The 17888-nt window shown below is 49.4% G+C and overlaps 1 protein-coding gene across 3 annotated transcripts in view; it reads right to left on the bottom strand.

The window, feature by feature from the left end:
* FEZ1 (fasciculation and elongation protein zeta 1) overlaps nt 1–17811 on the bottom strand; it is a 140489-nt gene extending 122678 nt beyond the window's left edge. The window contains exons 1-2 of one of the 3 annotated variants that reach the window (XM_088481775.1): nt 17728–17811; nt 2188–2305 (exon numbers count right to left, since the gene is read on the bottom strand). In XM_088481775.1, the coding sequence (XP_088337901.1) occupies nt 2188–2200 (13 nt within the window). In that variant the 5' untranslated portion in view covers nt 2201–2305; nt 17728–17811. Of the gene's footprint in view, nt 1–2187; nt 2306–17517; nt 17559–17727 lie in introns of those variants that run through there. The other 2 variants (XM_088481776.1, XM_088481777.1) reach the window with 2 other exon arrangements.
* Nucleotides 17812–17888: the final 77 nt, after the last annotated feature.

Here is a 17888-nt window from a genome sequence, read left to right as displayed (position 1 = left end):
TATGGGCTGACAGCCCTCAACCCACACAAAAGAGCAAAGCTTGGGTTTAATCTGTGCGATTTCTAGTGTGGTAGGAAGCATATTACTGTCATGTTCTCAGTGTAGGACTGGCCAGAAGGGAAGACTTTGGCCGGCTTATACATATATTGCAATTTGTGGAAATAATAGTCCCTGATTATAAAATTAGGGGGCCTATGTATCAAAGCTTGATGAGAGATAAAATTGTGAGATATAAATCACCAACCAATCAGCTTCTAACTTACATTTTATAGGATGTGTTTGAAAAATGACAGTTAGGAGCTAATTGGTTAATACTTTTTCTGATACATAGGTCCCTAAATGCAGTTTCTAATGTAATAGGTGAGTGCAGAACATTTATAAGAACGTATTTTTGTTTTTAATGCAGGTAAAGCCAATATGTGATAGTAACAGAGCTAAATAATATACATGTGTATGGCCATCGTGTTTCTCTGTCACACCGCTGCAGCATGCGAGGGGCTTCTCTAACAGATTGGTGGATTCATGGATACAAGGAACTCCGGCCAGTAGCGGCTCCAGGCACGGGCAAGCCGGTCCGTCGCCCGGAGCGCTACTGTTCGCAGGAAACGCCCACCTCCCTCCCAACGCTATGGGATATATTTAAGCTCAGCTGGGAGGGAGCGGAGGAGGGAAGGGGCGGCAACACAGGACGGCGCTGGGCGCAGCACAGCCTAGCGCCGGCCCTGACTCCGGCACTGTCCTAAAGGGGTATTAATGTGAACGATCTATGTCAGGTCTGACTGGTTACTTTCACAGGTTATACGCACCATTCACTACATCACAGATCCTCATTTTCAGTAAGCTACTGTCCCAACTTTTGTGCTGAGACAGAATGAACATTTTCTACATAACATACTTTACATGTACTTGTAAAGTCATTCTTTTCAAAAAGCCTTTTATAAATATGCCTTGCCATAATATCCCTTTAATCCTGGACACATGAAATACACAGGTTCTGTGGCTGCTGACTTCAAGGGCCCCATTTAACAACGATCCTAAATACCAGCGGCATATTTTGATTAGTATTGCAGTAATACAAACTAATATGCCACTGGTATTCATCATTTCTTACCTTGCCGGCGAGGTCCAGCATCGTCCTCCGCTCACCTGCTGCCAGCGACGGGCTACGCTGTCATTCACATGTGCCCTGAATTAAAGGAATGATATGGCAAGCCTATATATTATATATACGCAGTGTTACCCTATATGTGCAGACTACCTCTCCGTGACACCACAGTAACTAGGGACAAATATTAAGACCCCAGCAAGGATGAGAGGTACTCTTTATAAATAAATAGGCTTGCCAGGATATCCCTTTAATCCAGGACACATATGAATTACACAGGTTCTTTGTTCTGCTAAAGTAAAGCCTGGATTTCACCTGGTTTTAATCGGCCACAGAACCTGGGTAAATCATAGGTGTCCCGAATTAAAGGGATATTATGGCAAGCCTATTTATAAAGAGCCCCTCTCATCCTTGCTGGGGTCTTAATATGTGTCCAGTTAAGGAGCATACACACGGTCAGATTTGTCAGATGTGTTAGATGAACGATTCAACGATCTGAACGATTTGAACTATGACCGATTTTTGACTGCATTAAAATGAATGGAATCGTCCAAATCGGACATGTCAGATTTTCCTTCAGATATGAACGATTTTTTAAATCGTTATCGTTCAGATCTGAAGAAAAATCTGACCGTGAGTATGCTCCATTACTGTGGTGTCACGGAGTGGAGCATTAGTCCATGGAGTGGTAACACTTATCTGTAAATATAGCATAATAAAACACAAACACTATATATATATTTATTAGACATACAAACACTACTCCTCAGGACCATGCTTGAGATTTTGCATTAGTTTCCACCACACTAGATCACAGCTGTTGCAGCAGGCTCCCACATGAAGGGGGGGAGTGTGGCGCCCCCTGCAGTCAATTTATGTAAAACTGATTTTGCTCATTCATGGATGGAATTCTGCGAATCACTTTAATTACAATCTACAGTATATTGTGGTGCTATAACACCAACTATTTATCCGATTACAAATCAATTTTCTATTGCCATCCAAACACAAAGGGGAGAAAGACGGTCTCAGACTATTGTGTGGTATAGAAATTCAGGTCACAGAACTGCTACTACACTCACCTTCCTTATACATCACGTGTTATCTCACAATGCACCCTGCTCCCATTCACAGAGCGGCGCGTGCAGCCATTATATGCAGTTTCCATAGTGACCAGTGTTCCCCTGGGTGTGGAATGGTCTTGAGTGGAGAGAGAAGAGAACAAGGTTTTAAGAGCTTTATAAATGAAACTGGCAATAGACCTTGCATGAGCCAGAGAGGACAATCTGAGTGCAGCATGTTATAGGACATAGGTAAGGTGAGCTACAGGGGTAATAAAGCTGCTATACCCAGGTACATGGATGGGATCAGCTGCGACTTAATCCTTATTAAGCAACAATGGCCCTCATTCAGAGCCGCTCGCTAGCGGCCGTACGCTCGTTCCGAGCGATGTTCGCACATCTGCGCATGCGTACGGTTTTTAGTACGCATGCGCGAACCAGTCAGTGCGGCCGAAAATCGTTTGTACGCTATATAGCGAGTGCCTGCTATTTTAAGTGACAGAATGAGGCGTATGTGGGTGGTAACAGGGGAAGGTGTTTGAAAACGGGGGAGTGGAATTCGAACGCAGGCGTGCTTAAAGGTCAAAATGGGCGTTTTAAGGGAGTGCATAATTAATACAGCAGCGTCATTGACCACGTCACTTGGTTTTTTTAACTCAGAACTGCTCGCAAAATAGCGGTTGAAAAAACCAACCACAAGAATAGCGAGCAGTTCATACGCTGTACGATGTACTCGATTAATCTAATAAATAGCGGACATGACGTATGGTGCGAGAGGCCAGGGGGCGTTTTTATCAAATAAACGAGCGTATGTTTTGCTCGCTCGTTCAGACTTAGAGGTGTGAACAGACTGCAATTTGCGAACGGATCATTTGAATAGCCACCCCTTGTTTTTGAACGAACGACCGCAAATAGCGAACGGCTCTGAATCAGGCCCAATGTCCAGTACTTACCCCTTATTAGAGAATGAACACAGCAGGTCTACAAACACATAGCAGATAATCAGTTGTGAATGTAATGATCAGCAGCACAACATAACATAGCCCTTATAATGTGCATGCATCTTCCAAGGCTGCAATATTACCATAGTGTGCAAGAGACATGTACTCCTTTATGAATAAGAATTACATCAGTGGGGCATTTTCCCGTGTACGTACCCCTGCTCCCCTCACCCTCCACCACATGACTAATTTAAAAGCCCGTTGGTTTTGCCTTTTAATTGCCAATTTAAAAGATTGGGCGGACTTTCCGATGCCTGCCAGTGGCAGGCTATTAAATTTACCCCATGGAGTTCACCTGACCGTTGGAAACATCAGTGTTTCTGAAACTATGGCAATTGTTCTATTCTGAGTGGTTGACGCTTGCAACCATTGTTCCGACAGCGGGTTCCCGATGCTTTGTGATGTCACAGCGTACACTGGTACCATAACAGAGCTCTTCCAAGCATGCACCCGGCTGCCATGCTTTACATGGTGAACAAAGTTATATGCCATCACAAAGCATGTAGCAATGGCAGAATGGTGCTGCCCTTCTGAAGGCAATGCCGTGTACATTTAATGACCCATATGTTATGCCCAGCAATTTATCATCAATAATCACAAGCATGTAATACACAGTTGTCAACCCCATTATATACATTAATGGACAATAATATGAGATAAGTCCATAGGGTTCCACAGGATACCTTGGGGGTATAGGTGTGACGTCAGTCATCGAGCACCATAGAGTTAAGCTTTCAGCCTCCCAGGATGCACTAGGGTCCCCCTCCTATACCCCGCCCCCGAGCCAAGGCACCTCAGTTAGTTACCAAGCCATAGGCCGGAGGAGGAGAAGGAAGAGAGAGAAAAAAGATCTGGACACACACAAGAATCACATTCTCACCAGAGGGAGACGGAAAAACCGGTGACCAGAGCAAAGCCCATCTGCAGCACAGGTGCGACAGGGCGGGAGTCCTGTGGAACCCTATGGACTTCGTAGAAATACAGATAACAATGGTAAGTTCTTACCATATCTCATATTTTCTACTTCAGGGTCCATAGGGTATCCACAGGATACCTTGGGGATGTCCCAAAGCAGTATCCTTTAAGGGTGGGGACGCTCCTGTGCTGAAAGGAGAATCCGCCGCCCGAAGGAAGCATCCTGAGAGGCGAAGGTGTCAAACCTGTAATACCTCACGAAGGTATGGACAGAGGACCACGTAGCAGCCTTGCAGATCTGGACTGCAGAGGCACCACGTCGAGCTGCCCACGAAGGACCCACAGACCTAGTGGAATGAGCCTTCACAGAAGGAGGAACCGGCAGGCCTTCCTGAAGATAAGCTTCAGAAATAGCCATACGGATCCAGGCTGCCAAAGTTTGCTTTGAAGCAGGCCAACCCTTTTTACGGAAGCCATAGAGGACAAACAAGGCGTCCGACTTCCTAAAAGAAGAAGTGCGGTCAACATAAGTCCTTAAGGCCCGCACAACATCCAAAGTGGCCTCACCCACAGAAAGACCAGGTGAGTTAAAAGCCGGAACAACTATTTCCTCGTTAACATGAAACTGGGAAACAACTTTGGGAAGAAATTCAGGTCGAGTGCGGAGCACTGCCCTCTTCCCATGAAAAATCAAGAAAGGGGGTCTACAAGAGAGAGCCCCTAAATCAGAAACACGTCTGGCCGAAGCTATGGCCAGAAGGAAAACAGTCTTAGCTGTTAGCCATTTAAGATCCACTGAGCCCAGTGGTTCAAACGGCGGTCCCTGGAGAGCCCTCAGGACCACAGCCAAATCCAAAGGCACCACAGGTGGAACAAAGGGGGGCTGAATGCGGAGAACACCTTGCATAAAGGTGCGTACATCCGGGATTGTAGCAATCCTACGGTGAAACCAGACAGACAGGGCCGAAACCTGTACCTTCAAAGAAGCAAGGCGAAGCCCATGATCTAGTCCCGCTTGTAGGAAGGCGAGTATCCGAGACAGACGAAATTCCCGCGGTGCATAACCTCCGGTCGACACCACTGGAAGAACGTATGCCACACGCGATGGTATATCCTCGCGGTAGACGGCTTCCGAGCTCGTAACATGGTACGCACCACAAAGATGGAAAACCCCCTGGACCTCAGCATGGCTGTCTCAACAGCCACGCCGTCAAAGACAGCCGAGTCAGGTCCAGGTGAAGACAGGGACCCTGTGACAGAAGGTCCGGTCGTAGCGGCAACCGCAGAGGACTGTCCACGGACAGACCTGGAAGGTCTGAGAACCAGTGCCGTCTGGGCCACGCAGGAGCTATCAACAGGAGCGTCTCTCCTTCCTGTTTGAATTTCCGGATTACCCGTGGAAGAAGGGAAATCGGAGGAAACAGGTATGCGAACCGGAACGTCCACCGGACGGACAGAGCATCCACCAGAGACGCCCCTTCGTCTCTTGTGCGAGACCCGTACACCAGCAACTTGTTGTTGTGCCGGGACGCCATGAGGTCGATTTCTGGAAGACCCCATCTGTCCACCAGCAGTTGAAAAACGTCCGGGTGCAGGGACCATTCCCCCGGATGAAAGTCCTGGCGACTTAGAAAGTCCGCCTCCCAATTTAGCACTCCCGGGATGAAGACCGCTGATATGGCCGGAAGATTGCGCTCCGCCCATACCAGGATCCGAGAGACCTCCACGAGAGCCGCCCGACTTCGGGTTCCTCCTTGCCTGTTTATGTAGGCCACGGTGGTAGCATTGTCCGACTGGACCTGTACCGGACGACCCTGGAGAACCCGATGTGCCTGCTGGAGAGCATTGAAGACCGCACGGAGTTCCAAGATATTGATTGGAAGCTCCGCTTCTGTCGGCATCCACCTGCCCTGGATCAAGTGTGGACCTGAAACTGCTCCCCAGCCCCGAAGACTGGCGTCCGTTGTCAACAGGACCCAATTTGGAACCCAGAACGGACGTCCCTTGCTGAGATGGGTCGTCTGTAACCACCAGGCAAGGGACAGGAGAACCTCCGGGTTGAGCACAATCGTTTGGGACTTCAGAGACTGAGGCAGCCCGTTCCACTTGGACAGGATCAGGTGCTGCAGAGGTCTGGAGTGAAACTGGGTATATTCCACCATGTTGAACACCGACACCATGGAGCCCAGTAACCTCATCGCCGAGTGTAGAGACACCCGGCGGCTGTGCAGACAACTGCGCACCCTCGACTGTAAAGCAGAGATCTTTTCCCCCGTCACGAAGATCCTTTGCTGTCCTGAGTCCAATAACGCTTCGAGGTGCAGAATCCGCCGAGACGGGATTAGAGTGGACTTCTGCCAGTTGATTAACCAGCCGTGCCGTTGCAGGAGTGCAATGGTCAGGTCCAAGTGGCGTAGAAGGAGCTCGGGAGATCCTGCCACTAATAAAAGGTCATCCAAGTACGGCAACATACGGACTCCCTGCAGCCGCAGAGAAGCCGCCATGACCGCCATCACCTTGGTGAACACCCGTGGTGCTGTCGCCAGGCCAAAAAGTAACGCCCGAAACTGGAAGTGGTCGCTGCGGATTGCAAACCTGAAGAACTGTTGATGGCGCGAAAGAATAGGGACATGCAGGTAAGCGTCCTGTATGTCCAATGACACCATGTAGTACCCAGGTTCCAGCGCCAGAATGATGGACCGTAGGGTCTCCATCCGAAACTTCGGCACCCGCAAAGACTTGTTGAGAGCTTTGAGGTTTAGAATCGGACGATACGACCCATTGGGTTTCTGCACCAAAAAAAGATTTGAATAGAAACCCTGGCCCCTCTGGGAGAATGGAACAGGCACTATAACTCCAGCCTGGAGCATAGTGTGCAAGACCTTCCGCAGCTCCGTGGCCTTGTTCCGGTCTGATAGTAGACCCGTGGTGAAGAATCGAGCCGGGGGTCTGTGCCGGAAAGAGAGGGCGTACCCTTGGGACCCACCTCGAGAACCCAAGTGTCTGTCGTGGTAACCGACCAACACCGGGCGAACTGCAGCAGGCGGCCTCCCACTTTGGGATCCCCCAAAGGGATGCCCGGACCGTCAGGCCGCAGGCTTGTCATCTGGCTTAGGGGCCGGACGTCTGGTACTCCATGCCTGCTTCCGAGGCTTGGCCGATTTCTTAGGACCAGCCTGTCGAGGAAAAGACTGTGGTTTGGGCCTGCCCTGGGCCCTATGAGAGCGAAAGGACGATGGTCCAGAACCAGAAGGAGCAGCGGCCGACGGGAGACATGCCGATTTGGCTGCCGCCAGCGTGGCCACAATCTTGTCCAGATCCGGACCGAAGAGAACTTCTCCGGTAAATGGCAACGCCTCCAAACCCTTTTTGGAATCAGCGTCCGCCTTCCAGGATCGCAACCACAAGGTGCGACGAGCAGCCACCACTGCTGAAGAAATTTGAGACACCAGGGTACTAATGTCTAAGGCCGCCTCGTTGATATAAGTGGCCGAATCACGGAGATTACCAATCAACTCCGCCTGATTGGCCGGACAGTCGGAATCAAAAGACGCCTCTAATGAATCCGCCCAGCGCTCCATCGCTCTGGCAACCCAGCAAATGGCCATAGCCGGCCGTGCTGCCCCCCCCCGCAAGGGAATAAGCGGACTTCAGACAGATCTCCACCTTGCGGTCCGTAGCATCCTTAAGGGAGGACATGGATGGCATCGGCAATGTGGCACTATGGACAAGACGGGTCACGTGAGAATCCACCTGTGGACGGGATTCCCACTTTGCAAAATAATTATCCGCGAACGGAAAAGCCACCGCCAGGCGCCTCTGCGGCTGGTAACGTTTGCCAGGCTGTTTCCACGCCTCCTCTAAATGGTCCACTAACTGACCCGAAAGAGGAAAGACTGTGGCATCGCCCTTCACATCCTTAAAAAAGGCATACTTGGATTTAGCCGCTGGGGGAACTTCGTCCTCAATCACCAAGGCTGTGCGGACTGCCCGAATAAGTCCAGGAATATATACTTTGGACTTAGCGTCAGCGTCCTTCGTATGGAGAGGTTCCTGATCGTAAGGATCCAGAATCTCCCCATCATCAGACGTCCCTTCGTCATCTTCATAAGGAGCCGACAGAGACGCCACCGGCCGTTTATGTGGCCGCATCACAGACTCCCCTTGCAACACATCCGACAAATGCTGTACAGAACTCGTCAGGGAGTTAACCCATGCCGGCTCCTGAGAAACCGGGAGCGGGGAAATAGTTAGACTGTGGGGTACCACCAATTGTCGTGGGAAACCCTGCATGGGTGACGACACCACTGACTGCTGGGACAAACCCATCTGCGGAAACGCGGGCTGCGGAGCTAACTGGCCCACTAAGGTCGTAAGCGCCTGAGCGAAACAAGCCCAGGGCGGCTCCTGTACTGGTGCTGTAACCATAATAGGCCGCGTCATTGACAAACACTGCCGGCAGAGGCCCTCCGCGCTACCCTCCCCCTCCGCTAACGGTACTTTACACGTAGTACACTGTAGCCGGAGAGGAAAATCACTTTCAGACATGATGGCACCAAGTATGTGACCCCTCTCACCAATTGTATTTTAAAGAGGTGAGAGACCACCCTGCAGCACCGCACCGCAAGGGCTTAGCAGAAAGAACAGGGACAGTAATAAAGCTGACAGTCAGAATAGAAGATACAGGCAGCAGCGCTAGCACAGTCACATACAATGCAAAGAAAATCAATTCCTGCACTAACCAGCGCTGATCACTCAACTACGCAGACACAGGGTCTGGTAGGACACAGCGCTGCATACACAGACCTGACCACAGCGGAGGAGAGGTATGCGGGGGGAACCAGACCAAGATGCTTCCTTCCAGGCTTCCAGCAGCGTTCACCATGCGTTCAAGGAAGATGGCCGCCGAGGAGCAGAGAGGAGGCTGGCCTGGGGGAGGAGCGCTGCCACAGGGTCAGTCGGCAGAGAGGGCTGTGTGCAGCGGGGGAGGCGCCGGCTGTGTGACAGGGAAGGCGCGCTCCCCTGGCATGCATTTAACCCCCAGGACGCCGCAGCGCTACTGCTCTGCTGCGGTCCACTGTCCCAGGGGGGTAGTGGAAGCGCAGGTTCTTACCTGGCTCCACGCTGCAGCCAGTCCCCAGTGAGCCCCCTGCCTGGGGTCTCTGGACCATGTAACAGCGGGGACCCACCGCGGGACCCCGCTGCTTACCTTGCTGTCCCCCTTGAATCCGGCCATGGTCCGGAACATCTGGGGTCACCGCTAGCTGTGACCCCAGATGCTCACCAGCATCCCCGGATCGGTACCGGCGTTCTGGTACCGGCGGGGGTGTAGGGAAGACAGCATGGACGTCAGGACTGACTGTCCATGCTGTACATCCAGATGTGCAGCCACAGCTGCATACAGGAAAGCTTCAGGGGCTCTTCTTAGCCCCCACTCCAACAGGTGCACCAAACTAAACAGAGGTGCCTTGGCTCGGGGGCGGGGTATAGGAGGGGGACCCTAGTGCATCCTGGGAGGCTGAAAGCTTAACTCTATGGTGTCCGATGACTGACGTCACACCTATACCCCAAGGTATCCTGTGGATACCCTATGGACCCTGAAGTAGAAAGGACGGTTAGGGTAGGGCACCCACCCTGACGGTTATGGACCAGGAGGGAGGGATAGGGGGAAAAAAAAAAAAAGTGTCAACCATTTTTGCGTGACGACTTTAAGTGTGTCGACCTTTTGTCCCTGTCGACCTACTGACTGTCTAACATCTGGAGTCTATCTAAACCAGTGGTTCTCAAACTCGGTCCTCAGGACCCCACAAAGTTCACGTTTTGCAGGTCACCCAGCAGGTGCACAGGTGTAGTCATTACTCACTGACACATTTAAAAAAAATCCACAGGTGGAGATAATTATTTCACTTGCGATTCTGTGAGAACTGGAAAACATGCACTGTTGGGAGTCCTGAGGACCGAGTTTGAGAACCTGTGATCTAGACATTGTCGACCTTTTTACGGTCTATCTTTTAATACACACCCACTTTTATTTTTTTTAATTGAGTATTTTTTATTGAAGTTACAAAACTTACACCCAACATTAAATAAAAGATATAAAACAACTGAATTGAGGCAGATGTGAAAAACAAATATAGCAGACGGTAGGTAGAAGCATATAGCAGTGTACATAAGAGTAGGATATGGTACCTACATAACAGGATATAGAGTACTCCTTAACATATAGGCCCGTATTCAATTAGTTTCGCACACGCGATAAAGCTCCACATGTCGGACTTTTCGCCTACATCGCCTCTTTTGGCTGCAGAAACTTAATAAGCGCGTCCCCGATATTCACCGTATTCAATTTCAAAAGACGCGAAAACGGCGACACGCGAAGTCAGAACAGGCGGAAAGTGGTGTCAGAATCGGGGAAATCAGCCTGAACCCTCCCAAAAGATGCAGAAACATTGGGGGTCAATGTAGTAGTGCCCGATTAGTCCTAATAAAACTGTTTGGGGTACATAAGTTCGCAAAATTGCCTCTATTTAGCGTCTTTGCACAAGTGGTAAAGAATGGCATAAAGCTGTATTTTTTGGAGAAAATAAGTAGTCCTGTCACATTTGGGGTACCTGAAAATGGGTAATCTTTTAATGTCTCTAAAGTTAATTTTTCCTCTGTCATAAAAGCACCTGCAACCCCAAAAACACTTGGCCCCTTCTTAGAGCACCCCCACATTATTTAGCTACTTTTTAAATTTGCCCCCCCCACTTTGTGATTTTTCGCCCCCAAAATGAAAGTATTTTTTTGGGTGTTCTTAAGTTTTTTTTCTGGATTTTTTTGGAGCAGTTGTCCTTGAGGGGCTGTCCCAAGGGTTCTGAGTATTTTCCCCGCCTTTGCACCCCAAAATAAAAAAAAACACTTGTTTTCTCCTGCTATTCAGAGGCGAATCTTTTTCGCTTATTACATTGCATTGACTTTCCGCGTAGACAAAAAGTATTTGGAATTGATTACGGAGTTAAGTTTCCAACAGGCAAAAAGTTTAAATCAGCGATACTTTATTGCGGATCTCGGCCTTTCGCATCTAATTGTATACAGCCCAGAAATTGAAAGAAAAAAAAAAAAATCGAAGGCACCATTTGAGCACATAGATCCGGAGATAAAAGAAGTACAATAAGCAAGCATAAGAACTACAAAAATGTAGATAATACAGGTATCCCACCACGACAAACCTAAATATAAGGATCACATATCAAAGCAACAGAGAGTATCCACATCTATCCAAATATCAAAATTATACATATACCCCTAAAAAAAAAAAACTAAACAAAACAAACCTCCCCATGTGTCCCCCCCCCACCATGTAAGGCCTAACTCCAACCCAGGCATACCTGGATCCCTAAAAGCCCTCCCCATCCCCCTAAACTACACTAAATTGGCATAACCCCCCCCCCCCCCCCCTGTTGAAGGATAGCAAACAAAAATAACTTACAGAGGCAATATACTAATGACCCCAGCTAGGTTAAACCAACTCTCCCACTATACTAACAGAAAAAAGGCATTCCTCCCAAATAATATACTTGGTATCCAACTAACATAAAAAATCAAGCAATTAGTTCGAGAAAATGACGAAATATTAATGCAAAGCGACAGTTTAAAAAAATATATTAATATTAGTCCGGCCAAGCCTCAGTCACCTGCGAGAATGTCCCATCCCCGACTCCCCAAGAAAATAAAGAAGAATACACATAAGACATTAACAATAAATTCTGAAGACTCCCGACCATTCAAGGACACATGGAATAGAACAAAACATTCTAGCATGAATCCTGTAGCTTCAACCCGATTGGACTGATCTTCGAAGGAGTCACAACAGAGTTTTGGCACCCAGGTGCTGAGAAGGTTTTAAGGCCCTCATTCAGAGCCGGACGCTCTGAGCAGAGCGCTCGCTCTGAATGAGGGCCGTCCTCCATAAAAATGGAGCGTCCTCCTGGACGCTCGTATAGCTGAGGGTCACCACCCACAGCCTATACGAGCGTGCAGGTTGATGGTCGCGATGGTCTTGACCATCGCCACTGCGAGCCGGAGCCTGCGGTTGAGTTTCTCAACCGCAAGGCCCGGAGTGATTTTGGCTCTATCAGAGCCAAAATCACTCCCACTGACATCACTAGTGATGTCAGTGGGCCGGCTTCTGACGGTAGGCGTTCCCTTGGGAACGCCCCCGTCTGGGAGGCACGCCCACCAAAGGGGGCGTGCTGTCAATCAACATCGACAGCACGCCCCCTTTGATCAGACACAACGAGCGAAGGAAAGTCCTTCGCTCGTCGCGTCTGGCGCATGCGCACGACGGAGCTCCATCCGTCGTGCGCATGCTCAGTGCACACCATCGACCCACTTGCGAGCGGACAGCCGCTCGCGAGTGGGTCTGAATCAGGCCCTAAGTTCAGAAGTGAGCACCACCAGTGAACAGGATAAATCCAGAGGTTGCTCCATTATAGAAGCCGTAGATACAGCTGCTACAGAACACTGGGATACAGCCATTAAGCCACCAAGCTTAATATTAATAAGAAGCCTCTGAGTAGAGGCATTAGACTGGAGGAGTTGTAACAGAGAGTCAGCCATCTTTACTATTTCCCAGCAGGAATATTAACAGGATTACAGGTGCAATGTATGAAGTGTAGCATAAAAGCTACCAGTGTCAGATGTCCAGCACAGCAGGGACAGTAAACTATCCCCCCAGGGGTGTATCTAGTGATTCAAGCGCCCCTGGCAATATACTGGACTGGCGCCCCCCCCCTATGCAGTGCCCCCAATAGTAATCCTCCCTATGCTGCATTGCCCCCAGTAGTAGCCCCCCTATACAGTGCTCACAGTAGTAGCCCCCCATACAGTGCCCCCCAGTAGTAGTCCCCCCCATACAGTGCCCCCCAGTAGTAGTCCCCACCTATACAGTGCCCCCCAGTAGTAGTCCCCACCTATACAGTGCCCCCAGTAGTGGCCACCCCTATACAGTGCCCCCAGTAGTGGCCACCCACCCCCTAACTTGCCCACAGTAGTGGCCACCCCTATACAGTGCTCCCAGTAGTGTCCACCCCTATACAGTGCTCCCAGTAGTGGCCACCCCTATACAGTGCTCCCAGTAGTGGCCACCCCCAGAAGTGGCCACTCCTATACAATGCCCCCTCAGTAGTGGGCACCCCCCCCATAAAGTGCCCCCAGTAGCGGCCACCCCCTATTTCAGTGCCCCCTCTGTAGTGCCAGGCTTACACAAACACACACAAAGAAAAGAAAATTCAACTTACCTGATCCCCGCTCCTGACGCAACCGCCGCTGTCCGCTCTGAGTCCTGGATGGGAAAGACGTCATGACGTATCTCCCATCACATGCTGCGGGGGGAGGCGGCACACGGAGCTCGTTAGTGAGCTCCAGCCGGGTGCCTCCGCGGATGACGCAGCAGCCAATGAGAGTCTGTCTGACTCTCATTAGCTGGCTGCTATTACAAACACACAGCCGCCTGTTACAAACACACAGTGTCTGTTGCTTGAACAAATAGTTTAGATCAAACATTTAACAAACTTGTCTGACCGACCATTGTCATCTGTTTTCTGGCATTTAGGAGCAAATTGCTGATCATCAGTTACTCCCATACATTACCAGATTTTCATTCCAACCAATCAACTAGTTGGATGGTTGGACAGAAAATCTTTACGTGTGTATGCCGCTTTACAGCTGCTCTGCAGCAATGAGAATAGGCTACCTGGGCCATGATACAATGCCCATAGGCTAACTGAAGACTGGGAGAAGGTCTCATAAACCAATTAATCAAAAGTATGAAATCTTTGGATCATCACGCAGGATTTTTGTGTGTATAGATAAAAGGATTCTTCCCTAGTTTCCCTGGGGTTTATTTACTAAGCGGCAGCGACTTGTAAAAGCGGCAGCTTCTCGGCGTGTTTAAGTGCAATGTTTTTCACAGCATAACACCCCATGTTTTGCTGCTAAAAGCATCATTTGTTGAAATTTGGGACTTACATACACTGGGAAGAGGCGGCTTTTACAAGTCGCTGCTTAGTAAATAAAACCAATTGTGAAACATGGAGGATGAAGAGTGATGGTCTGGGGCTCTCTTGCTGGATCCCCAATTAGTGACTTGCTAGTAATTCACATTAATGGCCGATGTTTACAGACCATCAATGTTTTCCTTTTGATGGTTACTTTTACAATCTGATGTTTGCCACCAGTAAATGGTAATGATTTGATGGTGTTCTGATGGTTAGCTTTTTTTTTTTAATATAACTGTAACAGGCACATAGGGGTCTATGTACTAAGCCTTGGAAAGAGATAATGTGTATTCAATTACCGCGAAAAGTTCCCAGATTTTTCGCCTGCCGGAGTTTTCGCCGTCAATGTTTGTTTTGCCTCCGGAAAAGTATCGCGCTCGTCACCGCGATTCGCCCTATTCAATTCCAAAGGACGGAAAAACACGTCCCAGCAAAACTCAAATCGGCGAAAAGTCCTGTCAGATTTGGGGAAATCACCCTGACACCCCCCAAAAGATGCACTGACATAGGGGGTCACTATGGATACCCCCGAATAGCCCTGCTGAAGGTATTTGGGGTGCTTAAATGCTCTCACGTGGTGCTTTTTAGCATCTTTGCACAAGTGGTGAAGAGTAGTATTTTGCAGGGGGTTTTTGGCAAAAATAAGTAGTCCCAGCAAATTTGGGGTACATGAAAATGGGTGCAAGCATGCTTAAAATTAGCTAAAGTGCGTTTTTTTAAAAAACACACCTCCAGCATACACCTGCAATCAAAAAAAAACTTGGGCATACTTGGGGGACCCCAGGAGTCGATTCACTAGTTTTTGATTTTTTCCCCCCCAAAACGAAAGTATTTTTGGGGGGTTTTGTAAAGTATTTTTTTTTTTACTTTTTTTGACGCAGTTTACCTGTGGGGGACTGTCCTAAGGCTGCAGGGTGTTCCCGCAACTTTGCACCCCTAACCCCCAATTCTGCACTTTTTTCCACCTCCATTCACGGGCGAATCTTTTCCGCTGGTTACAAGGCACAGACTTTTCGCACCGGCAAAAAGTCTTTGCAATTGAATACGGCGGAAAGACTGGCGAAATTACGTCATCGGCAAAAACTATTTTCCCGGCAATTGAATACGGCCCTAAGGGATCTATTTACTAAGCTTTGGATGGAGTTAAATTACCAACCAACCAGCTCCTAATTGTCATTTTTCAAACCCAGCCTGTGACATGGCAGTTAGGAGCTGATTGGCTGGTACTTTATTTTCGACCACTTTCTCTCTCCACGGCTTAGTACATCTACCCCTCAGTCAGCTCAGCAGCACGGGTCCCAATCACCGTGACAGTCACAGTGCTGTGTGTGTGGATTGTGCAATCAGGTTTCATACTCACTGTGTGTGTGTCTCGGCTGGGAGGGAGGCCAGGAACACAGACCCAGGCAGCCCGTCCTCCTCCTCCTCCCAGACTCCAGGAGACACATTTCCCTATCAGAAAGCCCGCAGGACTTATTATCACCCTCTCCCCTGCACTGAGGACTGCTTTGTTATGCAGCTGTCAGTCACTGGTGGAGGCGGCACTTTCCTATCCCGCTCCACCTCCTCCAGTGACAGTTCAACTCTGGCAGGCCGCGCGGGTATTACACATGCACAAATTGCGCTAACCATTGCAATGGATTTTCCATCGGATGCTTGTGATGCGATGGTTAACTACAATCGCATCGCAACATACGAAGGGCGGAAACCCGGCCCACCATTCGACAAGGGGCTCCCGAAGTCCATCTCTACGACTTGCACTGAGTCTGCACCAAAAAGACATTTTGCAGCACCATCTGGTATAAGCCTAGTTGATTAAGGTTTCATCCTACAGCGAGACAATGACCCAAAACCTACCTATGTCAGAGCCGTAACTAGATCTTCTGAGCATTGGTGCCCCCCCCCCGTTTTTCAAATAGGGACATAGGACGCGCACCCAAAATATCCACAATTTCTGCTGGCAGCCTTATGCAATTAGAAATTGTGGGGCAGATAGCTCCATGTGTTAGGTGTCTGACCTCCACATGACCGGTGATGGGTTTGAGTCCCGGCTGTGACTATTTTGAAATGTGTGCGTAAGTAAAAGAGGATGTGACTGAAGGTGCTTGGGGAGTTGGCTAGGGATTGCCATCGGTATGGTTACCATCAACGGCAAAATAGAAAGTGGCCATCGATGGTAGCCAACTATGCAATGGATGACCATCGATGGCTTCATCAACCGACGGTCATCCCTGCTCTATGACTGACTGGTCCATGGGCCAATCAGAATCGGGGGGCATGGCTTCACAGGTGTCAAAGCTATGCTCCGTTGACGGCACTTTGTAAAAAAAACAAAAACAAACAAACCCTATTCGGTTATGTTCTTCCATCGATGGAGGAAAACCATCTGGTTATCACCATTGATGGAAAAAACATTTGACATCTGCCATAACCCATTGATGATTACAAATCCTTGATAGTCGAGGCCATCCCTAGAGTTGGCCACGGAGGACATAGGGACGGCTAGGAAATGCCGGGAATAAAAAAGGAAGATACAAGTTGGAATGATTTATTATAAACAGAAAAGTGACCGGCCCGAACAGTGCCATGGCACACGTCGCACCACCCTAGTTACAGCCCTGGTCAGAGCTACCATCCAGGAGAGTAACAAGATGGCTACACACAGCTGTTTGGGATGAACTGGACAGAAGCGGCCACAAGCACAACACTCCCAACTTTTATGCCGTTCCCATTGCAGGAAGGGGGTGTAGTAGGCCATGCGTCCGGCGGTTCAAATCCCGACAAGGGTGAAAATAATCGTCCCTAAGGTAAGTATCGCTAACCTAATTCCCCCCCCCCCCCATCTAACCCTAAACCTTCCCCTAGACTAACCCTCCCGGGGGGGAGGGGGGGGGTGCCTAACCCTAAGTCCCCCCAGGAACCCTAAACCTACACCCTGCAGCTGTCCACGCCCGGCTTACCTTCGTTCTGTATGCCGGGCGTCGGTCTTCCGGCGTCTGGTTAATGACAGGCATTGAGTTTCCAACGCCTGTCACTAATACCATGCCGGATTAGAGAGTCGGGAAACCAGCCTTCGGCATTTAGACCGTCGGCTTCCAAACTACATCCTGAAGAAGGTTCTACGTTTCCATTTCAGAGCACCCCGAGACTTTCTACTGCGGGAATGTCAATAATACTGGGAAAATGGCGGCGTCCTAGAACGTGTGCCCGGCAGGCCGGACTACAGGGGCACCAACATAACACAGATAATAGCAGCTGCCATCAGAGGGGCAAGATAACCTTCCAGCAGTGGCAGGACATGCTGGAACTTGTAGTGCTTCCAATTGCATACCTTTTAAGATATGTTACATGATCAGAATTATTACACTGTATATACATATAAAATCTATACGTACAGATAAAATATCCTGGGGATAAAAGCCAGGTATAAATGCCTACTAGAATATACTGTATATATACACAAGGGACGTCACCACAGCCATACATAGAGTCAGGCAGCTGGGTAGTGGGTACATAATGGGGGGGGAACCGGATCATTAGGACCAGAACCGCTTCTCGGGTCACATAACAACTGAGATGTGGGTGAGCCCGGGGGGAAAACATACAGAGCGCCTCATACACCCGGTGACCCGGCCGGCAGCAGCACCACAGAGCACGGAGCCGCCTCCTTCCCTCACATCCGATTCCTCCTTTCCCGCCTCCATTCCACACAAAGACTCCACATCCCGGCATGCCCCGCGCGCGGAGGACTCCAATTCCCGGCAGG

This window comes from Taudactylus pleione, unplaced genomic scaffold (genome assembly GCF_031769625.1).
Source record: "Taudactylus pleione unplaced genomic scaffold, aTauple2 ptg000278l, whole genome shotgun sequence".
NCBI classification, from domain to species: Eukaryota; Metazoa; Chordata; class Amphibia; order Anura; family Myobatrachidae; genus Taudactylus; species Taudactylus pleione.
The sequence above is the reverse complement of the archived record's forward strand: the minus strand, read 5'-3'. Positions and strand labels throughout refer to the sequence as shown.